Source organism: Ammospiza caudacuta, chromosome 8, assembly GCF_027887145.1.
Source record: "Ammospiza caudacuta isolate bAmmCau1 chromosome 8, bAmmCau1.pri, whole genome shotgun sequence".
In the NCBI taxonomy this organism is placed as follows: domain Eukaryota; kingdom Metazoa; phylum Chordata; class Aves; order Passeriformes; family Passerellidae; genus Ammospiza; species Ammospiza caudacuta.
The window spans coordinates 11416719-11442874 of record NC_080600.1 but is presented as its reverse complement, the minus strand read 5'-3'; the positions used below and the strand labels follow the sequence as shown (position 1 = coordinate 11442874).

Genomic DNA, 26156 nt, shown 5'->3' with positions numbered 1-26156 from the left:
AATTTTCTCCCTTAGCTTTGGAAACCATTGCTTCTGCACTGGATTGGAGCTGGAAGCAGTGGTGTTGATTCATTGCTCCTAACTGAAATTCTGACCTTTTTGTTTGTTTGTTTTCTATCTAGATGTCCACACTGAAGCAGTACAAGCAGCACTTGCAAAATACAAAGAGAGGAAGATGCCCATGCCTTCGAAGAGACGCTCTGTCCTGGTGCACTCTTCAGTAGAGACTTACACCCCTCCAGGTACATGCTGAGTGAACACAGAGTTAACAGAGCTGCCCAGAGAAGCTGTGGCTGTTCCATCCCAGCAAATGTCCAAAGCCAGGCTGGACAGGGCAGCCTGGGATTCCTGAAGGTGTCCCTGCCCCTAAGTTTTTAGTTGGTTGCACTAAAGTTCTATATCAGAGCCTCTAATCAGGTTTTCGTTGGATTTATGCTGTGATGTTTTTCTTTGTGGTTTTTAGAGTCTCATCTAGAGATAAGTGTCCAAATGAAAGCAGTCATAGAGAGCAGGTGCCCTTTATGCATTAAGTATGTTCTCTTACATCCTATCTCACTCAGAGGAGATAATCTAAGCATGTCAGAGCTGAAAATAACCTCATTTCACACTGTGGAAGATGCTTCTTTTAAAAGCTGAAGAAAATAGCAGAGCATTAAGTTGCTGCATCAGTTGCAGAGCACTCATCAGATGGTTTCAGCTATTTAGTGGTGAGCAGATTGAAACAGTCAAAGTCATACATTATAATTGCTCAGATTGGTTGTGGCAGAACACCTTCTTTAATTTTAGGGGGGAAAGGTCATCTTCTGTTGTCTCACAATGAATTTTCTGGAGGTTAAGAAAATCATACAACATATTGTGCTAGCAAGCCAAATGGTTTGAGGCCAGTGTCTTGTATGCAAAGAGGAATTACCTAAGATGTTTTATTTTGAGAATGTGCATGTGTCTTTTGTAATGTGGCCCAGGAGCAGAAGCACTCTGACTTGTACTGCCCTTCTCCATAATTTCCAGTTCTTAACCCCCTTCTCTAAAAGAAGAGTTCAGGTATGCTGCCCTCCTGCCTTCTGAGATGTATTGCTTCTTTCTGTTCTTCCCATTTAAAGAGAATCCCACTTTAGTTTGCTAGTCACACACTTAAGTATATTATTTTTGTGGGTTCTCCAATTATTTCATTAGTTAGTAAACAATAATCCTCTGTGTTCTTACATATGGTCTTTCTTGACCCTTAATGGTTTTGCCTAGAAGATGTGCTAAGTATTTTTATTAAAGTATCTTTTTTTCTGAGCAACTTAAAGAGAGTCTGAGATGCTGTGGAGGGAATGTGTGATAAAAGCTGCCCTGCTCACCTGCAGAGGAGCCTGGGGCATGGCAGGTGAGGCACCAGCCCCATCTGCACAAGCCCAGAGGGACCCTGGAACAGCAACAGGCAGGAAGGCAAGTTCAGGACTCTGAGAAGGGTCACCCATCCAGGCCTGTCCCTGCAGAGCCTCAGCCCTCCTGGCCAGATGTGAAGCCCATCAAGAGCAGTCAGCAGTAGAGCATCTTCTGGACTGGATGAGGGACACAGTGTGGGATGCAGGGCAAGAGTGTCTCAGAACTGTGTGAGTCTTGTTATGGGATGTTGAGGTGAGGAAGTGTGGACAGAGGGAGGAACAAGTGTGGGGAGAACAGCAGGATATAGGATCAGAAAGGGCTGGTGGTGTGCAAATGGAACACATGCCTGGCTGTGCCCCTGATCCTGCACTCCATGCTGTATGTGTGTGTACAGAGCAAGATGGGGCTGTGGGATCTGCATGGTTTTGTTGTGTTTGTGTTGCTGGAGTGTCATCTTGTAACGTGCCTGTGCAGGTGGTCAGCAAAGAAGCTAGGTGTGCTCACACTGGGATTGAGCAGGGTGCAGTAGCGCCTTAAATAACAGGAGCTGAAAGCTCCTGGTGGTCATGGCCACAAGCCTGCTGGAGTTCATGAACTGTTTGGACAATGCTCCCAGGCACGTGGTGTCATTGTTTAGGTGCTCCTGTGCAGGGCCTGGAGTTGGACTCAGTATTCCTCATGAGTCCCTTTCAACTCGGGATATTCCTACTCAAACCATTCTGTGAGTCCATGGTTCTCAGCACAGTGTTAAATTGAAATCCAGCTCCTGGCTGGCAGTAAAGGAACTGTGTTTATCAGTCATCCTTCTAAAAATTTGAATGCACTTCTGCTTTTGTCCTATTTTGAGTCTCTGATCCTTCCCACACGAATTTCCTGTGATCAGAGCTGGAGCTGAGCCTTCATGAAAATCTGGCTCAAAGAGGGGTGGCTTCTGTGCCTGTCTTGGGTCAGCTCCCAGGCAGGAAGAGCTGGAAGCCAAGCACACAGTATTCTGTCACTGTTCTGTCACCACACACCAGCATCCATGGATTAACCCCTGCCACAGAGCTCCTGCTGGGGTGACCTTGCTACTTCGTGGTGTAATTATGTTTTGCTATCAGAATGCTTTTACCATGGATCCTCCATTTTTGTACACAGACTTCATTTGTCTTGAATCTGGGTAAGGAGATACTGTCAGAGTGTGTATTCTGTGAGAAACCTGCTTTTTCTGTATTTCTTCCTCTGAAGTGATTAGAAATGGCAGACCTGGTGGTTTGGTTTTTTTTTTTAATTCCTGGCTGTTCATAATCCCATCCTGTTTCATATTCCTGGGATTATTTATTTTTGCTTTCTGCCTAAAAGAAAGGCAAGATTCCAAGCAATATAGGACAGGTTTGGCTTCTCTCCAGGAGCAAATGGAGTCAGCTTCCAAAAACTCCAAATGTGGCAGCAGGCTGGAAGTATCACATGGACCCAGGAATGGGGATGCACCACAGCTGAATCTTCTCAGAGATCTATTGTTTGGGTATTTTCATTCAAAATTGTCATTTTTGATAAGGGAGGTCAAATAATGAGATACCTACAATTTTAACTTTGAAAATGCTGTCACGATAATGGAATTCTTATGAAATGCTTTTTTGGTTTTTATTTGGATTTTAGACTCCTAAGAGAAATTAGTTTGAAGTTATTGGAAATGTACATATTCTTGAAAATCAGAAAATTAAAGAGCTGGTAACTGAAATGTGTTGCCCAAGATGAGGAGAAGCTTTTTTTATGTTGCTTCAATAAATGTTTGTGGAATTGTATCTAGATGAACAATTGTATCTAGATAAACAATTCTGTGTCCAGAGGATTAAGAATACAGCCAAAATTAAAGCTGCAGAATTCCTGGTGTAACCAACCCCAAATTTCCCTGTCTGGGACTCTTAGAGTATAGTAACAGACACCCTACCTTATACAAAGCATGTAACAGATCAAGTCATTAAAATTCAGCAATCTCTTTGTGAGGGCAAGATTTTTTTCTGTAATAAGAAGACTTCTGGTTTTCTCTCAAAATCATAAGGGATGTATTTTCTTGATATTTAGAATTACCTTTTTATTTTTTCTTGGATGGAGAATAAATAAGGAAAGATTCCAAAGGGAAACATCTGGAAAGTTGTAAGTAACTGGATGGTAATTAAATTAGGAGCCTTTTGTCAGAATTCTAACAGCAACAAATATACATCTAGAATGAAAATATGCTTTACCAAGCATTTCTGTGTATTACTCATTCATATCAATTTATGTGGTTAAAATGCATTGTAATAACTGTTTCATTGAACTTCAGAGCACTGTGGGTTTTTTAGGAATTAGTTCTCAAAACAATCAGAATTCCCTTCCTCTCAAAAAGAGTAAAAAGGAAATAAGCAATAACCAAAAAAGGGGCTTTATTCAGGTGTGATGAGATAAAATTTACCTGTTCAGAACAGAAACATTTTTTCAGTGGAACAGGAACGGGATGAGATGCTCATGGATCTTCTGCTGTAGGTAGAAGCCTTTTTTAACTCTCATGTCATTCCAAATGTTGGAGGTAACTGAAATGTGTAACCCAAGTGTGTTCTGGCCCTAATGTGTAGAAGTTGTTGTCTTAACAAAGGGCAGCAAGAGGGATTTGTGTGTGTGAATATCCCATTCCTTTGGTACGCGCTTGGAAACTTGGCTCCAAGCATGTTCTGGCCCTCATGTGTAGAAGTTGGAGGTAACTGAAACTTGGCTCCAAGTGTGTTCTGGCCCCAATGTGTAGAAGTTGTTCCCTTAACCCAGCAAAGGGCAGCAAGAGGGATTTGTGTGTGAATATCCCATTCCTTTGGTACACACTTGGAAACTTGGCTCCAAGCGTGTTCTGGCCCTCATGTCTAGAAGTTGGAGGTAACTGAAACTTGGCTCCAGGTGTGTTCTGGCCATAATGTGTAGAAGTTGGAGGTAACTGAAACTTGGCTCCAAGTGTGTTCTGGCCCCAATGTGTAGAAGTTGTTCCCCTAAGCCACCAAGAGGGATTTGTGTGTGAATATCCCATTCCTTGGTATGCGGCCCTCGCGCGTCGCACACAACAAAGCTGCGCGGAGCACGCGGAGCATGGCCCAACGCCGTGTTCCCGGTGCTGGGTCACTCCCATTCCCCCATTACAGGCCTGTCATCATTATTTTGACCACAGACACATCGTCAGCATCAGAAGATGAGGGCTCGTTGCGGCGGCAAGGGCGGATCAGCTCCACTCCGTTCCAGAGCCATTCCAACGTAGAGCCCTGGCTTAACCGGGTCATTCAGGGCTCCTCCACCTCATCCTCTGCATCTTCCACCTCATCTCATCCTGGAGGGAAACCTGCTGCTGCTTCCAATACAGCTCCTGCCACCACTGCTGCCACTGTGCTTGCAGATCTCATGGCACACACGCAGATAGGTCAGTAAACCTGCCGGTGTGGTTGGAATGAAAATCAGATTACCAATCCCAAAGCAGGGCTAAACACAAAGGTCTTCACCAGGAGATAGCTGTGAATGGCCTTAAAATGTGCAATTCACAGACCAGGTAGGTATGTGTATGTATTTAACCCAAGCCAGTTGCTCATGAGATCTGAACATGCATTCTTCTTGGTAAAATGCTTGCTTTACCAAGAAATTAAGGTTCAATTTTAGTGGATTCCAAAGCAGAATTTCAAAGGAATTGTGGTTTTGGTGCATGCTTTCCAATCTGCATGTATTTACCCTAAAAAATGTCAGATTGTGTATTTCAGGTATGATTCAGTTGGTAAGCATCCAAAAGACAGAAAAAAACACAGAATCTTTGGGAAGGTTACAAAATCAGAGGTACTAATCATCAGGGAAATTTTTTGGTGTTTGAAAATACCTTTAAAGAAACCTAGTTTTTCATATTCCCATTTCCAAGCTTATTTATAATAAGAAATTTGCAATTTGGTAGATGTAAGAAATAGGTAATCTGTCACCACTTCACTTTGAGCCATTCTGGATTTCATATAATGGATTAATAGAAATTACTTTTAACTCCTTTAAATTACAAAGTAAATTATGGCTAACCTTTTAATCTTAACTGGGATTGATGAAGTTCTTAATATAGCTGTAAAAACTTGCAAGACACCCAAAATGTAGCACAGCATCTTGTTATGTCTCATGCCCCAGGCCAGATAGACCTGTCTGTCAGGACTGTTTAATCAACAACATACAAATCAATACCTTGTATGCAAAATCAAGGCCTTACTAAAGAGTTCAAAGTCAATCAGTTTAAGCAGCTGATTGTTTGGCTGTGTGCATGTTTAAAATTTCATTAATGGGAAATAATTACAGTATCCAGAAGGAAGGAAGCTCAGGGATCTTTAAGAGCTGATCTATTAAAAATACTTATAAAGATAAAATTTCCAGTGCCTTTGACAAAAAAAAAAAAAAGGTGCATTTTCATATAAGAATGTTCTTCCTCATTCCTGCAATGCTTGGCATGTTCTATCAGTTTTCATTCCTAGCTTGGTAACATTCATGCATGGCCAATACCAGTTCAGTTGGGTCATTTTCCTGTCTGCATGTATTTTCCTAGCTCACAAGAATATGAAAACTGACTCAGTTCTTGCACTGCAAACTTTTATGACTCTTGATAAATACTCACATACTTTCTAAAAGGGGCTTTGATTTGTCCTAGAGCATAGAAGATGAGTTTATTTATTTTTCAGATAGTGTGCTGATATCAGCAATCTGAAGGCATCTTACACATCTTAATCGCCATGCCCTACTGAAATATTCTGTGTTTTGGTTGTGTACTGAAAAGCTATTCACAGTTTTGAGATGTTGGAGAATTTAAATTTAGCAGCTTGTTCCTTACAGCTCATCTTCTCCAGCCTGCGTTTTTAATGGTGAGCTTGAACTAAGTTCCCAGGCAGTAAACTGCACTGTTGGAAGTGCAAAGTTACAATATTTAGTGGAGTTACATACAAATGTGCATTTTTTTTAAGATGTTTGTCTTTCACTTAATTAGCAGCAAGGACAACCTTCATGCAGGGGAGATTTTTTTTTCTTTTGTGTAATAATTTTTTTTTTTTATGAATAAGGCTGGTGGTGTGTCGTGGTTTTTTTCAAGGTCACTATATCAACCGTGGAGTATTTCCCACCTTAGCTCTTAGAGCAGCTGGAAATAGAGATCATCATGGCTTTTAATTCTCTGTCATATCCCATTTGTTCTTCCTTTGGACACTACTCTCTTGCATTTATCTCTGTCTTGTCATCACTAATGGAAAGATCCTTCAGTCTGAATCCAATTAACCTTTCTTCCTGAAGTCATAAGTCTGCTCACACTTTCTTTTTTAACTCCTCACCACTTGTCTTACCCTGCTGTGCCATGGTATTTCTGGATGATACAAGCTAATAGCATAGGGTCTCATGGGCATTGATTAATAAAATGCTCAAATTCTTAATTAAGCTAATGTGGTTTTCATCTGAGCATAAATCCTGAGAATTGAACCTATTCTTTCTCCCTGCATAGTGAGACATTGCTAGTCCCTGGAGGGTTTGTCAGGTGGGAATGGGAACCAGGTACACTTGTCTCTGTGGCCAGATGGTGTGCTGCAGGAAGCCTCTGGGTTGGTACTTTGGGAAAGCTAAGGGAAAAAGAAAGAACAGCCAAAAAGCAACTTCAAAAATAGATAGAGTGAGAGCATATACATAAGGCAGGTGTATACATGGGCTCTCTATGGGTCCTGTGCAGTGGTTATACAGGTCAGCTTTACACAGTTGTCATCTTTGTAGTTACTGAATCCTGAGCATTTTTGTGACAGATTAAGTAACACTTTCCCCTTCGTGTACCTCACCCACATGAAAGGAATTTAGTCTCTGCAATGCAAGCAGTAGTATTGCAGTGAGTTCCATTGGAAAAGATGGGAATGGATTTAAATTTTTCTCCTGGTGATCCCTCTAAAACCACTTAGAGCTTGACTTGTGGCTTGTGTATCGGCTCTGGAAATGTGGGAGCAGTGCAAGAAGAAGCACTTGCTATCTTGGAGCTGATCAGTGCCTTATAGTGGGGAATTATATATGTGTTTCACAGCACTGCCCAGATCTCCCTCTGCCTGCAGTTTTTCTGGCAGGATTTGTGACATGCTGAGGTCCTCCAAGGGCTGTTGGCAGCTCCAGCCCTGGGCAGCAGGGTTTTCTCCAGCTCTTCCCTGCTGCATTCCTACTTTTACTCATCAGAATTCTGCATATTTCAGTCTTCCTGTTCTTGTTGTCTGTTGTTTAAACACTTCTCAAAAATACTGCCATTTCCTAAACCATTCCATCCAAAACCATTCTATAACCATGGTTACATTTTTGGAATGATGGTAGCAGCTTCTTACAGGGACAGTTAGTGATAGGACGAGGGGGAATGGTTTTCAATTAAAAAAGAAGAGAGATTCAGATGAGGAAAAAATTCTTCCCTGTGAGAGTAGTGAGGCCCTGGCTGGCACAGGGTGCCCAGAGCTGCTGTGGCTGCCCCATCCCTGGAAGTGTCCAAGGCCAGGTTGGATGGGGCTTGGAGCAACCTGGTCTAGTGGAAGGTGTCCCTGCCCATGGCAGGGGGTGGGACAAGATGAGCTTTGAGGTCCCTTCCAACCTGAACCATTCTGTGATATTCCCTAAGCATTGCTCTACAGCCAGGAAATGGGGCACAGCTCCAAGCAAAGCAGGCATGTACTTCCATGTTGTAAGGAGATTCTCAAGCCCCTGTGAGGATTTGTGAAATACCCTCATGCAAGAAGCAGTTTTGATTCTGTTGATTCTTGATGTGGCTGATGAGCTCCTGTGTCTGTGTTGCATTTCTGCAGAGAACCACTCTGCCCCCCCTGACGTGACCACTGGCCTGGTGGAGTACCTGCACCACGAGCGCCCGCAGGTCGCCTCCGTGCGAGGAGTGCCCAGAGGCTACAGCAGCAGCATTCTGGAAACTGCAGATGGTGATTGCATTATGGACCTTTCCATCTGTGTCCCCTTTTGTGTATATATATATCTTCATACGCATCTTAATTTTATATTGCCTCAGAGGTGTAAATTTTGACGCATAAATACATATATTTACATTTAATTTAACGTATACAAATGAAAATGGGCACATGTTAACATGTTTTGTGTTGTGATTGTTTTTACAAGCCCTGTAAAATATTGAAAGATTTACTCATTTTTTTCCAAGCATTCTGATGCTTTCAGAATGGAATGAATGTTAAGGTGTAGTAAATACCTAGATTGCTGGAGAAAAGGACGTTGTTCATGTTTCAGCTGAAATCTTATGAAGGGATCAGTGGTTTGAAAAGCTAAAATAAAGCATGAGAAGGTGTCTGTGTCAGCCAGGTAACAGCATGGTTGGAAAGCAAATAAATCCATTGTGGAAACTCTTACTAGTTAAAGCTATTTTCTTCCAAACAAGGTACTCATCCTGAATGACTGTTCCATCTGAAAGTTGTGTGTTTTAGTGTATTTTGGTTAATACATGATAAATAATAAATCTTTTCCATTTGGCAGGTGTCCCAGTGAACAGCAGAGTGTCCTCTAAAATCCAGCAGCTGCTAAATACTTTGAAAAGACCGAAGCGCCCGCCTCTGAAGGAGTTTTTTGTGGATGATTTTGAAGAACTGCTCGAAGGTTAATTTTCTTTCAGATACATTTTTTGCTCCTTGTGTAAGTGCTTCATGACAGAACTGATACTTAGCAAGTGTTGGTTTCTCTTCTCAATAGACAACTAGTCATGGTAAAATTAATACAGTGGAGCAAGAAAGGTCATTATGTTATCACAAGTGGAAGATAATCCTAAACTCAACCTTCTTACTCAGTGTGACATTTCTGAGCAGCTGCCACTAGAGTTCTCCTATTTTTGGTTTGATACCTGTGAGATGCAATGTTTTTGTGATTCTAGTCTTTTGCTGAAGTTTCTCCAGGTGAATTTCCATTGATGTGCATGTAATTGTGGAAAGCATCACTTGGAACCATTAATTTTGCTGGTTATCTACATTGAACATTTGCTAACTTCAGCCAGGACTTTGCTAACTAAGACCAAGATAGTTCACTTTCTGGAGCAGCTTGGAACAGGATTTTAACAGAAGGCCTTTCCTTAAAAATATATTGTTAGCCAGGCATAGTGTCATTTTTCATCACCTGTTGGGAATTCAGTGCAGCAAAAATGAGTGTCCAGAAGTCACTGAAGCTGTTGTCTCTGATAGCCCTTCTTGACTTAAGGTGGTTCTCATTGAAATAGATGTGGAGAACAAGCAGCAGAAAACAGTAGCTTTCCAAAGTAGAGAGAAGTGGGCTAGAGATTCAAATTCTGGTGTTTTGATAATGCGGAATCACAACTCTCAAGTGCTGGTCACTGTTTTTTTGGGAAGCCAACAGATGATTAGCATCATAAAGCAAAGGAGAAGTAGTGATAACTATAAGTGTGAGGAAGAGGTGAATGGTTCATAGAACAGCCTGTGAAGTGTAACTTACACATTTTGTTCAGATTGACATTTCCCTTTTCCTGTGCTCTGCTTTTAGTGCAACAGCCTGACCCAAATCAACCAAAGCCTGAAGGAAACCAAGTGAATGTACTCAAAGGGGAGCCCCTGGGGGTGGTGACCAACTGGCCCCCCTCACTGCTGGCTGCCCTGCAGCGCTGGGGAACCACCCAGTCCAAAGCCCCCTGTCTGACAGCGCTGGACACCACTGGGAAAGCAGTTTATACCCTGACCTATGGTACGTGTTGGAGCCAGCTGAGAGGAGCAATTGGGTGTTCTCCATGAAACAACAGTTTGCCTTGCTTCAGAGAGACTGCCTGTGCTTGTAACACATGGCTGGAGATTGCTGTAGGAATGTAAATGATAAATTCATTGTATATGAAAAACGTTTTTAAAGAAGTTAAGGAAGAGAAAATGTTTATTGCAAAACATATTGGTTCTTTCCTAGTGGCTATTTGTAAATCTCTTAGAATTATGTGGGGTTTTTTTCATAAAAGAGCACTAAAAATAGCCCAGTGTAAACTGGGAGGTAGAAACAGATTACTAATAATGCACTCTTCACATTCCCAGAGGAGACATTCCATTTTAACATCCTCTTGCACAGCCTTGTAGAGAAGACTCATACCTCAGGAGCATAATCAGGAAGTTAATGGTGGGAAGTGAAACTTGCCTGTATTAATGACCTAGAAGTATTATAGTAAATTGCATTTTTGGGAAAAATAACTGTCCTTCAGGATAGCTCACTGCAGCATTTCCTTGTATGATATGTTAGAATGTTGAGCTTTGTTTGCATTCTCACAAATGAAGGATGCAGGAAATATAGCTGAGCAGCTGCAGTAAATTAATTATTCTGCCGTGGAGCTTTGAGTGTTGTTTAGAATAGCATGTTTAGTTTTACATTTAAAATTATAAAAAAAAAAAAAAAAAGAGGTAAACCAAAAAGAGGCCAAGTTCTAAATTCTACTTGGACTTGTCCAACTGTTCTGATACCCTCATGCTTAGTGCATGTGTGAGGAACTGAGATCTGCCAATTAAGTGTTAAAATTTTAGTTTCTGCTTCTTAATCTCTTCTTTTATTCTTCAGGCAAGCTGTGGAGTCGAAGCTTGAAGTTAGCCTATACCCTGCTGAACAAGTTAACCACTAAGAATGAGCCCCTGCTGAAGCCTGGAGACCGGGTAGGCTGCTGTTGGAAGTGGTCCCTATGGATGAAATAGTGAGGAAAAGCTTTAGCTGAAAAAAGCCTTATAATAATATATTGTGAAATAATCATTACTGTGGCTTATAAAAATACACTGTCTCAATACTTAGTATTTCTCTGCCTGGTTATCTATGAACCTGGACTTTGTTGTGAAAATTTTATTCCACAAATTAAAAAGCAGCCCCCCTCTCTGCCAAATGACAAAAAAAAAAGTTCTTATTTTACTATATTTTTGTAGGTAGCTCTGGTATTTCCTAATAGTGATCCAGTTATGTTTATGGTGGCATTTTATGGATGTCTCCTGGCAGAACTTATTCCTGTCCCAATAGAAGTTCCACTGACAAGAAAGGTAGGCAGATACATTCAACATTTTTATGGTTTGATAAATAAAGTGTTTGTCTGTGTGTGTGTGTATATCTAAATCCTACAGTCCTTACAGGGGGTCCTTCAGAGCCTGCTCTTTGAAAGCATCAGGTGGACTGTTCAGTGTACATTCTGTGCTTGGAATTATATTCAATATTCAGTTAAGGAAAGGAGGAAGTAATATTAAACTAGTAATTTAAGTAGTTGATAGTATGTAATTGTAGAAATGATTTTCATTTATTATTTTCAAAGAAATGTGTGCAAGTATTTGAGTATATCAGAGAGGTTTTTTCAGCTCTGATGCTAAGTATGAGGCAGGCAGAGACACCATAGTTTGAAATACAGGTATAATCCTTCACACCTGGCAATTGTTAGGGAAGAGCTCAAAAGCTACAGGCTTTGGTCCTCAGTGTCTCAGGACTCAGACACAGCATCAAACCAGTTTTCTGTTTTAGCAGAATTTATAAACATCCTATTAGGTTGTGGAAGCATTGCTTCTGACACTGCTTTTCTTACTATATCTGCTGCAAATCTTAGCTAGCACTAAGCAAAACTTAATTTTCTCAGTCATTTAAAGGTCTTATGGGATTGACTTTTGTTTTTTTCCTGTGATATAAATTGACTTAATGTTTTCTAAACATGAAGAAGTTACAACAAACTGTCCAAGAGTTTTGTTATTTGTAATATTGCTATTTCCTTGTTTCTCTACAGGATGCTGGCAGCCAGCAGATTGGGTTTCTTTTGGGCAGCTGTGGAGTCACGTTAGCTTTAACCACTGATGCCTGTCAGAAAGGCCTTCCAAAAGCTCAGACTGGAGAGGTGGTGACGTTCAAAGGTGTGGGTTTATTTTTTATGGGATATAAAGCAGATATATTCATTGTTGCTGTCAAGCTTCAGTTTTTGGGTTTTTTTGCATGGTTCTTACACATAAAGAGCTGCTTTGATTGTCATGGCAGTGCTCTGTGCTGTTTCTTTCTCTCCGGCAAGGGATTTTTGCTTGCCTCCTGTCATTATCCCTGAATACTGGGGAAAAACTCTGATGTTTGGAACACTGGTGACAGTAGCTTTTCTTTTTCTTTGAAGGCTGGCCTCGTCTCGTTTGGTTTGTGATTGATGGGAAGCATCTGGCAAAACCAGCCAAGGATTGGCATCCCCAGGTCCGGGATGCCAGCGCCGAGATCGCTTACATCGAGGTGATGCGGGGGCATGTGATGAATTCTCTGATTATTACTCTGTCCTAGTTTATCTGATCTTTTCTTCCCCTAAACTCTGGATACAATAAAAGATACATATATTTATATATATATATATATATATGTATAATGTTTTATATTATTTTATATATAATGTTTTAAACTGTGAAACAAGAATGTTTCCATCAGGCTGCCAGGCAGACTGTCAGTTGAGTGACTGTGTGAAATCAGGTTGAAGATTGGGGATAATCAGCATTTTTGGGATCCCCAGGACAATTTAATTGGAGTAGACAAACAGATTTTTTACCATAGTAGTGTATTTTGTGGATGTAAATATATTTTTATGCTACCTTTTGAATTTAAAATTTTGAACTTAAAATGGGTTTGTTTTTGTAATATGTTTTCAATTCACTACTGTAAATTTTCTTGGTTTTGCTGTTAATCTAATGCTTGCATACATTTTCTCTTCTCAGTACAAAACAAGTAAAGAGGGCAGCACAGTGGGCATTACTGTATCTCATGCCTCCATGCTGGCACACTGTCATGCACTGACTCAGGCGTGTGGGTATTCAGAAGGTAAGTTAGATAGGTGTAACTTTAAAATTGTATTGCATTTAAATTTGATGCATTTATTTTAAAATGCATTTTTAAAAATGCATTTATTTTTAAATTATGCTGCATTTGCATCTTCAGACAATTCATGTTGCATAAGTAGGTCTGCTGTCTCCAGAGAACTTTAGATACAGAATAGTTGCTTCAACTGCACAGGGAAAGACAAACTTCCTCATTTATAAAGGGTGTGATGTGTGAAATAGCGTTAAGCCACCTGTGAAAATGTAATCAAGGAGGGGATTTCCTTACCTAGTCATGTCCCACAAAAGAACATCTCCCCAGGGATCTGCTTGTTTGCAGTCATTCTTCCAATGAACAGCCAAGAACTGCACTTGGTTTAGGCCATCTGTATAATCTGTGCTACCATTTAACCAAGTACTTTCCTGCATACATCCATCCTACCTCAGTGATAAGCAAGTTTTACCTAATCAATACAGGATATCCCTCAAAAATCAGGGACTGATTCATCAATTGAATCCTTGACTTTCAATCTTTGATTGTTATTTGTGTTTTTGAATCACATGAGATACTCAAATTCCTCAGAGAAAATATTCAAGAAAATTTAGTAGAGCCATGGTGATATTTCTTACTGGCTTTAATTCTTTCAAATACAGATTAACTTTTTCAGTTCAGCTGAAGAAGTTTGCTTCAAGACTAAATTTTCAGTCTGCATAGTTCATTGGCAGATGGAAAGGGTATTATAATGAATCAAGATGTTAAATACCTTGTAATATTCTAGTCTAGTAATCATAATTCAAAGATTATTGCACTAAGTAAAACAAGTCACTTGGAGCTTAAGCAGCCTGTTTGTCATAGGAAACAGAGCTTTGGTTTTTTAGCATCGTGGATATTTCAGAGTTGCTTGAACAAATATTTGTAGTTCTTAAGTATTTTTATAAATATGCTTTTTAAATCTGGTATTTTTTTCCTTTGCTTTCAGCTGAAACACTAACAAATGTCTTGGATTTCAAAAGAGAGGCTGGCCTTTGGCATGGAGTGTTAACGGTGAGTATTGCAAGAAAGGCAAAAAACTGCAACAATTTGCTTCTTTCACTTGGTAGTGTACTGATATCAGAATGAGGCTATAAATTCATCATTTCTCTCAAATGGTTTTTGTTTCAGTATTTGTATTTTTCAGAATAAACTGTTGCTTTTGCTGCACCTTGTGTATTTTTTCAGAGTATACACATACTTTTCACTACCAGTTAGCTGTCAGAGTTATGCTGCAGCTGTGATGATGGGGAGGTTTATTTAAGCATTGTTACATGTTCTGTATTTTTTAAGCCATTTGGAAATTTATTTTTTAATCTCTTTCTTGTAGAGTGTTATGAACAGAATGCATGTCATCAGTATTCCCTATGCATTAATGAAGGTTAATCCACTTTCCTGGATACAGAAAGTTTGCTCATACAAAGGTACCCTAAAGGTTGTTTTAATTCACCCACCTCTTTGGTTTATTGTAACAAATTAAATTGTTTGTGCAAAATGCCTTTGTATCACACTGATTACTCCATTTCAGTATTCTGTGTGCTCATAGTTTCACAACATGAGTGATGTTGATGGCTTCTTCTGAGAGAACTTTAAAGAAACTGTGGTTCTTAGTATTTGAATTTAGAGCAAACATTCAAATTCTATGATGAAGTTCATCTGTAGACATTGAGTATACACATGTTATAGTAGTTGAATATTTGGCATTTGTATTTGTTTTCTACATTTGTAGTGTCATAAATTTTATGTGTAGTTTCATAGATTTGTGTAAATAACACAGTAATACTTACACAAGTCTTTAATTTGTTGTGCACATGCAGCATAATGATTGTTTTGACTTGCAGCCCGTGTAGCAGTAGTAAAATCCCGTGATATGCACTGGTCACTTTTGGCTCAGAGGGATCAGAGAGATGTCAGCCTGAGCTCCTTGCGGATGTTGATAGTGGCAGATGGAGCCAATCCATGTGAGTATGGATGTGTTTCATGAGTATCAGTCTGGCCAAGATTCTCTTTGTTGTAAGCCCTGTGTCAGAGCTGATGCCTGGGGAGTTAAGCAGTTTGTTCTGTAGCAAAACACTATTTGTGTGCCAGTGATGCCACTGCTTTTTCATTACACTCATTTGCACTTCTTGGCTACAATTACCAGTGTAAATTCATGTTGTGCACTTCATGTTTTCATTAGTGCTATACTCTTTCATGTTCATGAATTGACTTGAATTGATACCTACAAGATATAAATATAGATATAATCTACTTTGGGCCAAGTGCTAGAGGCCTAGTAGAATTGTGAAGTTTGTCAGAAGCATATAAGTGCTGTCACCTCTGTAAGAAACAATCAGATAGGAGCTGTATAAGAGGTTGACATAAAGTTACCTTTAGTGACAAAGTATTCTGGTCCCTGAAGGACTTCCCATGATACTAAGTGCTAGAGAGTGCTGCCAGAGGAGGAGCACACAGTTGGGAATTTCATTCAGTGTAGTTGTTAGTCACTAGGAGTTCTTTTTCCAAATCTACTCTCTTACAGTGAACTGGAATGCCTTTCAGCCAGTTTGCAAGAGTATTTGGTTTGTACATGAATGCCACAGTATTCAATATAACTGAGCTGAGAGTGGGCACACACTTTGAATTCCTGAAGCTCAAGCTTTCCTGCTCTTAGAAAAATGTTTCTGATTATGTGATGGTTCTTCCTAGGGTCAATATCTTCCTGTGATGCATTCCTGAATGTATTTCAATCCAGAGGTTTGAGACCAGAAGTAATCTGTCCCTGTGCTAGTTCTTCAGAGGCACTGACTGTTGCTATTCGCAGGTAATTCCCTTTTCTGAGAAATGAACTGAAGCTTTGCTTGACTATTGAAATGTGTCATGGAATCACAGAATGCTTTGGCTTGGGAGAAGTTTAAATCCCCTGCCATGGGCAGGGACACCTTCCACTGCATCAGGTTGCTTCAAGCCCCATCCAACCTGGCCTAAACACTTGCAGGGATGGGGAATCTCATGTTAAAGTGATAGAAAATACCATAACCCACATAGAGATGCCCAAAGACCTAGGCAGAGGAAATATGAAGCTTACAGGTGTCTCTTCCACTAAATGATGGGTGATTTTTGTTTATTTTCTTAAAAAAGTTTAATATTTTTTAAGAATAGTCAGACAGAAAGTGGTTTTTTCATACTTTAAGAAAGTTAGGTCTCATCCTCACTGAAGGTATTGGAGGGCCTTTTAAAATGCCCCCAAAACAAGACCTACTTATTTGGGAGGAAGAAGATGGTGAATTCTCAATCACCTGCTTATGTACAATGATTTGTAAACAGGGGCTTAAAAAAATAAATTGTAGCTGGTTTGAGAAATGCCATTGAATTTCTGGAGATGGCAAGAGATGCTCTGAGAAAAATAAATAGTTTAATTATTAATAGACAAATGGATGGGATATGCTGGATTTTTTGATAGCAGTTCTGCTCAAAATTTCTGAAAGTCAACTTTTCTGAAAGTCAACTTCAAGAAAACTTGAAACAAAAAACTTTGACATGGAGAATATAAGTCTTGAACTCTTGTTTGTTCAAAGTGAGAATCCATTCTTTTTCTTAACCTTACCAAGCCTGAGAAACCAGCAGAATGTTTTTAGTGACCCTCTCACCAGTATTGGTCAGTTGATTCATATCTAACTGGACTTTTTGTCTTCCAGACCTTCTGAACTGGGTGGCCCCCCTCCAGGAAAAGCAGTGTTATCCATGAATTGCCTGAGTTTTGGTGTGATCAGAGTGGATACAGAGGAGAAGTTATCAGTGTTAACTGTGCAGGATGTTGGGCAGATCATGCCTGGAGGTAGGAAAGCATTTTGTCTAGGTTTCAGCATATTCCAAATAAGTTATCTTTGTGTGCATGGAATAAATAAAAATATTAAATACCTTTAAGGTAGCATGAGTTCTGTTTTGACACATTACCTAAACACATTGTGGATTAGAGATTCATGCACAATAAAACTGAATTACTGTGGATTTTGGTATGGGCAAATGCTTTTGGCTTGTTGCATAATTGTTTGTGTAGTGGAATAGAATAGAATATTTCAGTTGAAAGGGACCTCATCTCAGACCCTCCAAAGGTCATGGAACAACTAATTCTGGAAACTATTTTCTCAAGCCCATGGAGAGCAAGAAAGGGATCAGGAGTAACCTGGATGAACCTATTTCCTAATGACATCTGTTTGCAACACTCTGGTTCCTGAACTAGGTAGAGCTGGGTATTGTTCCTCAGCCCATTAATTGAAACCAAGAGACTTTGTCTCATCTTTGTTGTTCTCATTTGAGATCCAGCTGCCTTTGGAGAGGAGAGCACTCTGAAGAAGGTTAGTAAAGGTAGGGTGCCAAAGCAGACCTAAGACTGTGAAGAGTGGGATGCGGGACTGGACACTTGGTGCCATCTACTCCAGCTTTTAGGCTGGCAGTTTCATGGCACTGTCTGTCTGCTCTGGTGTGCTTGGAGAGGATAAAATATAGATTTTTTGCAACTCTGCTCACCCCTCAAGTTTATTGTGTAGTTACCAAAGAACATGATTGATTCGGGTCATGCCCTTGGCACCTTTGGCTTTGCAATTCTTTGTCTCCTTATGAACTTCCTGCCTTGCAGAGCTGTGGTTCTAAAGCCCTGCTCTCTGTGGAGCATTTACTCAAGGTAAAGTGGAGACTCAACTTGTGTGATTTCAGCAACAACCTCTTCTCTGAACACCAAAGTCCCTGATACAAATTAGAGGAGGTAGAAAGCTTCCCACTCTGCTGATGAAAACTTCAGCTATTGTGTGCAAGTCTCATTGGTGTTGTTTAATTTTCCCTATTACCCCCAGAAGCCTTTTGTAACCCCTGAAATTATTGTTTGAGTTGTTGTTATTAAACTTAAATTCAGTAGAGCTTCCTTTTGCTGATGACTGAGCAGAAGCTCTGCACTTCCACACCAAAACAAAGCAGAGAAGTCACTTGGTTGTTGTGTAGCTTCTCTCAAGTTTTTCTTTTGTATTAAGACCATTTGAATTTGATTTTACAGTCCATAATAAATTCAAAAAAATAGTGATTTTTCTGCTTAGACTTGAATACAGATGGCATGTACTGGTACTGCTGTCTGTTTGGGTGTCCACACTACTGCTGTCCCTTTGAAACCTCACTGAAATTCACCTGTGCTCTCAATGTTTTCTATAGATTATGGGTTAGACACAGGGACATGAGGGGAGCAAGTCTGCATACCCTTCAGGTAGTCATGAATCCTTTGGTGAACTTACTGAGCTTAAATTCAATATTGCTGCTGTTCAGAAAAGTGGTATTAGATGTAGGATCAATTAAAATCTTTCTCTGGATCAGTTTATCTCATTTGGCTACACCTCTATGGCCTCCCTGCTAAAAAACCAGGCCATACAAAACCAACACAGGGATGCTCCTGGCTTTGCCGTAGGCTTGCTCTCACAGCAAATTGTGCTTGACTACACCAAGATACACAGCTACATGCAGCTACTCGTCATATTCAGTTGTTGGGGCTGTAAGTCCCCTGGGTTAATTTTCCACAGAGCATCTGCTCAGTGGCGGCTTCAAATCGGCCTTAGGATGTTGGAAAATTTCCCTGTATGCTTATGGTTAAGTAATTTCACCTCATGAGTTGTCAAAACGTTATGAGTTTCACCTTATGAGTTGTCAAAAAATACATTTCTGTCCTTGTGAAATGCCTGATGGAGTAGTCAGAGGGATGTGTGAAAAAACTCTTCTCCTTTGTTAAAATTCCTTGGAGCATTGTCTGGCAAATCTAAGGGACCCTTCTGGGTTAGGGGGCCACTGGCAGGCAGTGATAACACTACCATTACTTTCTACATGAGTAAGAAGCATCAAGTGACTTGTCTGATTGTGTGAGGGGAGAACTGTTAAATGTGCACTATCAAGTGTCTCAGAGTGATATGACTTGTAATTGATGGCTGTTGCTAGTTAAAAATACAATAGTAAGTGGTTAAACTATTTGTAGGTTAAGCAGAATTTGGACAACTTAATTCATTAACTCCTTTAAAATTCTGACTAGCCCTGAGTTGTCAGAATCTGGGGCAGATTTACTTCAGTTTATCCACATATTAAGAATTCCAGCAGAAGTTTCCCTGTACATTCCTTAAGTCAGAATATGCATTATAGGTTTCATTATAAGGGATAATTGATAACTTTTCTCTCTTAAAAAATCCTCTGGAGTACGAAGGAAGTCACAAGACTAGCAGCTACTTACAGGGGTGTGCTAAATGAAAAAAATTAATGACTTAAATAAATGAATGACTTAGTTTCAAATGAGTCTGCATGTACATTCTAACAGTGGAGATACTTGTGTTTTGGTAAGATTTATGCTTTCTCCTGTGTAATACTCATGGAGGGTGTGCCCTTGTCCATTCTGGCTTGGTGTTTGGCATACAGGAGAGAGCATACCACCACCTGTTCATTGCCCCTCTGCTGCCTTATGAGTCTTGCTCTTGATCTGCTTTTGGTTTTGTTTCTTTCTGAAGGCTTCATTCCATCTTCTGATCCCCACTGAACTTGGAAGTCTGCCTTAGCCTTTCAAATACTTTGTGACATAGGAGCTCACATTCCTGAATTTCGCTTGGAAATGATCAAGCCTGATGGTTTTAATCTCATTACCTGTGAAGGTTTCTGGCATGCTTTATTCAGGAACCCCTGGTTAAAAGGTCACAGATAAAATGCCCACTTGCACCCTCCTTTTCTTCAGATCTTGCTTTTTTTTTCTGAGATGCTGAGCCCACCTGCTCAGGGGATCTTGTTCAACAGAGCCATCAGCACCAGGGTCATGTCACATGTCACTGCTGTTTAACCCATAGGCCATTCTTGATGCCACATTCCCTTCACATTCATTAGCTACCATGAATGCCCATCACAAGGCTCTCAAGGGAAGTGCCAACATCCACAGAGATATCTTCTCCTCAAAGACAGCATGGCAGTTCTTAAGAGAAAATCTGGTATGCATTCCCATGGAATCCTGTTCTGGAGGAATGATGTTTTACCCCACTTGTTGACCATCTTGGGCTATTTTGCATAGTTTCTGTCTGGGACTGGCCAATTGCTAAATTTGGCTCCTCACCAACATTCAGTTGAATTTTTCAAATTGGACTGGTAAAGATGATAGGGAAAATGTCAGACCTCTTTTCTTCTGCCCATTTTCAGCCTCTAGCTTTCACATCAACTGGAATGTGATTGCTGTGTTATCTGTCATCTTGAAAGCATATTATACCTTAAGTGTGAGCCTGGATATGTTGCTTAGTGGATATGTTAACTACAGTTAAGTTTGTCTCCTTTCTACTTCCCAACCAATCCTTTCCATTCTTTTACCGGGATCCTTCTCATGTTCTTTCTTTGACAAGAGCAACCAGTCTTGAACCCAAAAGTTATAAGTCCCTATAGCCTCTAATCATACAAAGGCTGGCTCCTAGACACAATGCTGCTGCAGCAGCTACTCTGTTACACTCAAGCAGAAAACTTCACTTTGGCATCAAATCTTGGGCCTTCTGCAAGATCTTCTGCAATGAACAGAATCATGTTCTGGATTGTGACTGCATTCAGTATCTTTTCTAGAAATTTAGGGAGATGGTTCCAATTTCCTAAGTGTTGGGAGATCACATTGTTTCCAGCCCATGGATGTCTTGTATTTCATTGTTTCTTCTTTCCATGTCTGAGCAAACATTTGCCAAGGTTCTGGTAGTTACCACAAAGCATCTTCACTGCAGAGGGGTCTGCTTCCTTTACTTCAGTAGAAAGAATTGTTACAGAACAACTTGGTGAAGCTTTCAGGTTTTTTTCTTTAGATTGTGGATTAACAGCACCTCTTTTCTACTCAGCTCCTAGAATTTATCGTAATCATCAGATCTGTGTTCCTCAGGGCTTCAGTCTGTCACACAGTGGCACAACAGCCACTGCAGAACAACTTCTCTTGGAGACCTGTGCCAGTGTGCACTTGGGATGAGATGTTGTCTTCCAATTTAAATGTTACACTTTGGATGCTCATGTTTACCTCCAGAGTCTAGACTTATGTTCATCCTCATCTAGGAAGTTGGCTTGCTTTATGCCTATTTCCCTCACCAGAGGAGCAGGAAGAGATTCAGGTCTGCTTTTGATATCCCCATATGCTGTTTTTCTCAAGGATGAGGTTTCTCTGGAAACTCTGAAAATGCCTTCCACAGTGATTCTAGAGGCATTTTATCCTGGCATTTAATATTTTTTCTAAGGCTTCATGCTTCTAGAAGATAAGTTCTTCCTAAAGAGTGTAATGCAAGGGTGGCCATTGTGTATGGATCCACTATGAAATGCTGGAAATGGAAGAGGAGAGCACTTCCTGACCCTCATCAGTACCTTTGGTCACAGCCTTCTGCTGTACAGCCCCTGGCATTCTTCTTGCATTCCTGCTGTGCTAGTCTTGCAACATCCAGAGCTGCATCCACTCTTTGGTAGGGCATCAGCATCATCCTTTGCACAGCAGGATTCTGATCTCCTGCCAGGATACTCCTTGGCAGGTTTGACTGCTGCTAGTCACCATCTGTCAGAATGTACATGTGGACTCGTTTGAAGGAAGCAAGCTTTCCTAGCAGGAATCTGTGTTCTTCGTGACGTGCAGTCCACATGTACATTCCTGTCCCATCTGCTTTTCCCTTCTCTTTAATTCTTTTTCAGATGCAATGCTGTTGAGAGAGACTGAAATGGTGGTAGATGCACTCTCTTGTATGTCACACATGAAGCAGGAACAGGAGGAGAAGCAAGAGTAGAGGCTCCACAGATACTGCAGAAGGGCAGCCTTGCAGTATAACCTGGCAGGACAGAACTGTGCCTGCTGTTAGAATGTACCTGTAGGCTACCTGTATCATACATTGGTTACTGGTAAGTATTTTTTCTTTACTTGATCAGGGTGATAGGGTTGTTCTTTGGCTTCATGGATGGAGCATCATTTAGGGACTGCAGGCTGATCCTTTGGTTTTTTCATGTTTGTGAGTGCAGTGAGGGCTGTACATTTGTTAATGCCCACAAACTGTGCTTTCTCCAGTTACTAGCACTTCTCTTTGCATCATTGTTTGAGTGTTGCATACAGAGTTCTGATGTTTGCTCAAGTTATTTTCTGGAGTAATAAACTATTTTGTCAGTTCCAATTTACCACTGAGTTTTATTTTTTCCTCCTAAATTGCAATATGTGGGGTTTTGCATGACTGATAGTTCATACTGTAGGTTGTAATTCCAGACATCTAGTTCACACATAAAATATCCAGAAACTGTAACTAGAATTTGAGTAGCATCTCTTTACTTGGTTACCCAAGGTTATCATTGCATGGTTCCAAACAATTAATAATAACTGCTAGTTTTCTGATAGGTAATTTTTATGAAACCAAGATAATTTAGAGATTGATCTATTGGTAGGGTGAATAATGGTCTCACCTTTTCAGACCTGGGATGTTGGCAATTGGAAGACTTCTCTAAGGTTTGAAAATGTACCCACAGATCTATTTCACCAGTGTTCCTTGGTCCATGCAGGCAGCAGAGTTGGCTTTGCCATGTTTATTTTGTGTTGACCTGGGTAGATATATTGATTTCTTTCTTGATCTTGAGTCTTGCACTCCCTCAGTCCGTTGTGCCTTGGATTCAGCTGCAGCTGATGTGAAGTGCTGTAAGAAAAAAGCACCGCATTTGTGAACTTAATCTTGGAGAACAGATTGCACAGGCTGTCAAGCTATAATGAGCTGTCTTACATGCTATATTTTTGCTGTAGCTGATGAATAATTGATACTAAAATCTTAATCTATCAGTGGCAGAGCACCATGTGTGTCAGCTGCTGGAGCAGACTAATGCTGTGATTCTGTGTTCTTCTTTCATGCAGCCAGCATGTGTGTTGTAAAGGTGGATGGGACCCCTTATCTCTGTAAAGCTGATGAGGTTGGAGAAATATGTGTGAATTCAGGAGCAACTGGGACAGCATATTTTGGCCTCCTCGGAATCACCAAGAATGTATTTGAGGTTTGGATTTCTTTTTAATTGTTATATTTCTAGTATTTTTTCTTGTGAATAGAGTTATTTTTTCCTTAAAGGTTGTTTGTACGTGTGTTTTATTGTTTGGTTTGGTTTTTTAGTTAGTTAGAAAAAAGCCCTGGCCAGGTACACTTTGCTTCATTCATAGAATCATAACAAGACCTTTTGTCTCTTAAAACCAAAAATACCAAGTCTCATCTGCAGTCAGTCAGCTGCTTCTGTGTTCCACACTCCCAGTATGTGAGCATTTAAATTTATCTTAGCTCTGAATTTACACAGTGGTCTTATGCGTAGTTACCTGAAGGCATTTCAATCTTTCTGCCCATATTTTTCCTTGCAGTGGTACCTCATTTCATGTGTTCTGGCAGTAAAGGAGTGAAAATCCTTATCAGTCCAGTGAGTGTCTGAATCCTTCTGTGTTCTTCCAGGCCATCCCAGTGACGGCAGCTGGCATTCCTGTATCAGACCAGCCCTTCACAAGGACAGGATTGCTTGGCTTTGTGGGTCCTGTAAGTGTGAACAAGCCCTCAGGGCCCTTCTTTGTCCTGACTCCCAACTCTAAAGTGATGCCCCTGAATTCAGCAGGACTTTGTCTCAGGGCACTAACCTCCTAAGGGTCTCTAGAGTATTGTTGGCTTGAGTCAGGCATGCGTTGCCAGGTGTGAGGAGGTTTTTCTGCTGTGTTTCTAACCCTTCCTTCTTTTCAGGACTATCTGGTGTTTGTGGTGGGGAAATTGGATGGCTTGATGACAGTCAGTGGCCGCAGGCACAATGCAGATGACGTGGTGGCCACTGCGTTGGCAGTTGAGCCCATGAAGTTTGTCTATCGGGGAAGGTGAGTGCATTAAAAACTTCATCACTGCTGGCTGGGCCTTGTTGTTCTTTTTAACCCACAGACAGTCACCAAATGACACAGCACACACAGGAGCAATGCATGTGAACTTTTTCATGTGTGTTTTGTAGGAAAGTTAGCACTAGATTGTGAATTTGGTTGTTGAAATGTAAATATTCACACCCTGCTTCATGCATAATAGATTTTAAATTACTTTCACACAGTATAAAGGTGGATCCCAAAGTGTCTGTTTAAAACTTATTTCAGACCTTCTCTTAAGGCTCTCAAAAGAAGCTTATATGCTGGATGTAAAACACTTGTGTCCCCTGAGTCTTTTGGGTGGCTGAGGGAGGAACTGTGCAGCCTGTTCTAAAGACCAAACCAGGCTGCTGGAGGACCCTCAGAGATAGGTCTCTGAGAAGAGATGCTAGCCCGCTGGAGGACAATGACCAGGCAAGAAAGGTGACACTGGGGTCCTGGCATTACTAAACATTTGAATTAGCTTATTCAGAATGAGAGAAGACCAGGTGTTCTATCACCAGCCTGAGTGCTCTTCAGTGGTCCATGGCTCCATGTCCAGATGGAGATCAATGACAAGTGGAATCTCTCAGGGTTCAGACTGGGACCAGCCCAGGCTGAGGCATTATTAATATTTTATCCTAAGCCTAAAACTAAGGTAATTCCCCAAGGGGAGTTAAGTATTTTTCAATGCAAGCACCTGTAATTGTCAGTAATTTGGCATAGTTGTCTTCCAGAAGGGACATTTTATGCAGGGGCTGCAAGTCTAGTGTACATGATGGAGTTCTGTAGGCAAGGTTTGCACAGCCACTACATGTGTGGAACTATCAGACATGTGCTACATGGGTGACTACAAACCCACCCAACCCCAGCAGAAAGCAATTACAGCAAGGAACCCACTGTGTTCTACATCTTTGTGGTTTTGTGATGATCTGGCATGAATAATGCTTGTGTGTGTGAAGCAGTGCCATGAGAGGTTGCAGCCATGCCCCTGTGATGATGAGCCATGCTCTGTTCAGCCTGTGTTGCATCCTATCATTCTTCTGTCCTTTGTGTTTTAGGATAGCAGTGTTTTCTGTGCCCGTTTTGCATGATGATCGGATAGTGCTTGTGGCAGAGCAACGCCCTGACGCCTCAGAGGAGGATAGTTTTCAGTGGATGAGCAGGGTTCTACAGGTAGTCAGTCTGTCCTTTTCTCTTTCCAGGTGAATAAGGCTGATGCATGAAATGAGAATATTAGAGCTTTTCTTTTTTTTTGATTTTTTTTTTCCATAAGCAAAACCTATCAGTATAACCACAGAGAGCTGTACTAAGATAATTTTTCAGGGTTCAGAATTAACAGAATTTTGTAAAAAGTAAGATTTCTCTCTCAGATTGTATTTTTAACTTCCTACTGCTAGGATTCTCAAAGGCCTAAAGGTGATGGGTTTTGTTTGGGTCAATGCTACATGTCTCTTCTGATTTCATACTGAGAGTTCCCTCTGAAAGTATTCACAAGTATGCTGCCAAGTATCACAACATCCCCAAAAGCATTTTTATCACTAACAACCTTATTCTGGATCTGCAACAAGAAGTATTAAAAACTTTTCCCCTTTATTATTTTACTGTCTTTTCCTGGAGATGAAGGACAGGGGAAGGGGAACTGTGGTAGATCTGCATTTGCAGATTTTAGAATTAATCAGTTCTCAGGAAGTGAAAAAGGAGAGATCAATTATGGAAGACCCTGGAGACAGCTGAAGGGAAGGATCCAGAGAACAACTTAAAGGAAGTTTGCTCTTAAGAGTAAGGCAGTTTAATAATAATGGTTTCTGTCTAATTTCAGCCTTCTTATCTTTTTGGAGAGAATATCTGGTATTGGGACGAAGTATTTTTGTTTCTCTTTTTAGAAGTGTCATAGCTAAAAGAGACACTTAAGATTTAGGCAGCAAAGATGCTTCCCTCCTAAATTTTGTGAGTTTTATGTTCTACTGCGCTTTTGTGATTGTGCCATACTTGCTAAATTTGCTGTGATATAACTTTGGCTTTTGAAAATCTCTGCACTTTTTGCCCACTTTTAAGAGACTTTCCTAATCCC

At 40.6% G+C, this 26156-nt stretch overlaps 1 protein-coding gene across 1 annotated transcript in view; it reads left to right on the top strand.

Moving 5' to 3' along the window:
* Positions 1 to 26156, top strand: part of DIP2A (disco interacting protein 2 homolog A) — a 54346-nt gene that overhangs the window by 14056 nt on the left and 14134 nt on the right. Inside the window, exons 3-21 of the mRNA XM_058809847.1 lie at positions 123 to 242; positions 4544 to 4789; positions 8190 to 8318; positions 8881 to 9000; positions 9892 to 10089; positions 10936 to 11027; positions 11289 to 11399; positions 12125 to 12248; positions 12497 to 12606; positions 13080 to 13182; positions 14159 to 14223; positions 14540 to 14633; positions 15051 to 15170; positions 15898 to 16012; positions 16887 to 17026; positions 23084 to 23220; positions 23661 to 23741; positions 23940 to 24067; positions 25144 to 25258. Coding sequence (XP_058665830.1) covers positions 176 to 242; positions 4544 to 4789; positions 8190 to 8318; positions 8881 to 9000; positions 9892 to 10089; positions 10936 to 11027; positions 11289 to 11399; positions 12125 to 12248; positions 12497 to 12606; positions 13080 to 13182; positions 14159 to 14223; positions 14540 to 14633; positions 15051 to 15170; positions 15898 to 16012; positions 16887 to 17026; positions 23084 to 23220; positions 23661 to 23741; positions 23940 to 24067; positions 25144 to 25258 — 2295 coding nt within the window. The 5' untranslated portion in view covers positions 123 to 175. The remainder of the gene's footprint in view (positions 1 to 122; positions 243 to 4543; positions 4790 to 8189; positions 8319 to 8880; positions 9001 to 9891; positions 10090 to 10935; positions 11028 to 11288; positions 11400 to 12124; positions 12249 to 12496; positions 12607 to 13079; positions 13183 to 14158; positions 14224 to 14539; positions 14634 to 15050; positions 15171 to 15897; positions 16013 to 16886; positions 17027 to 23083; positions 23221 to 23660; positions 23742 to 23939; positions 24068 to 25143; positions 25259 to 26156) is intronic.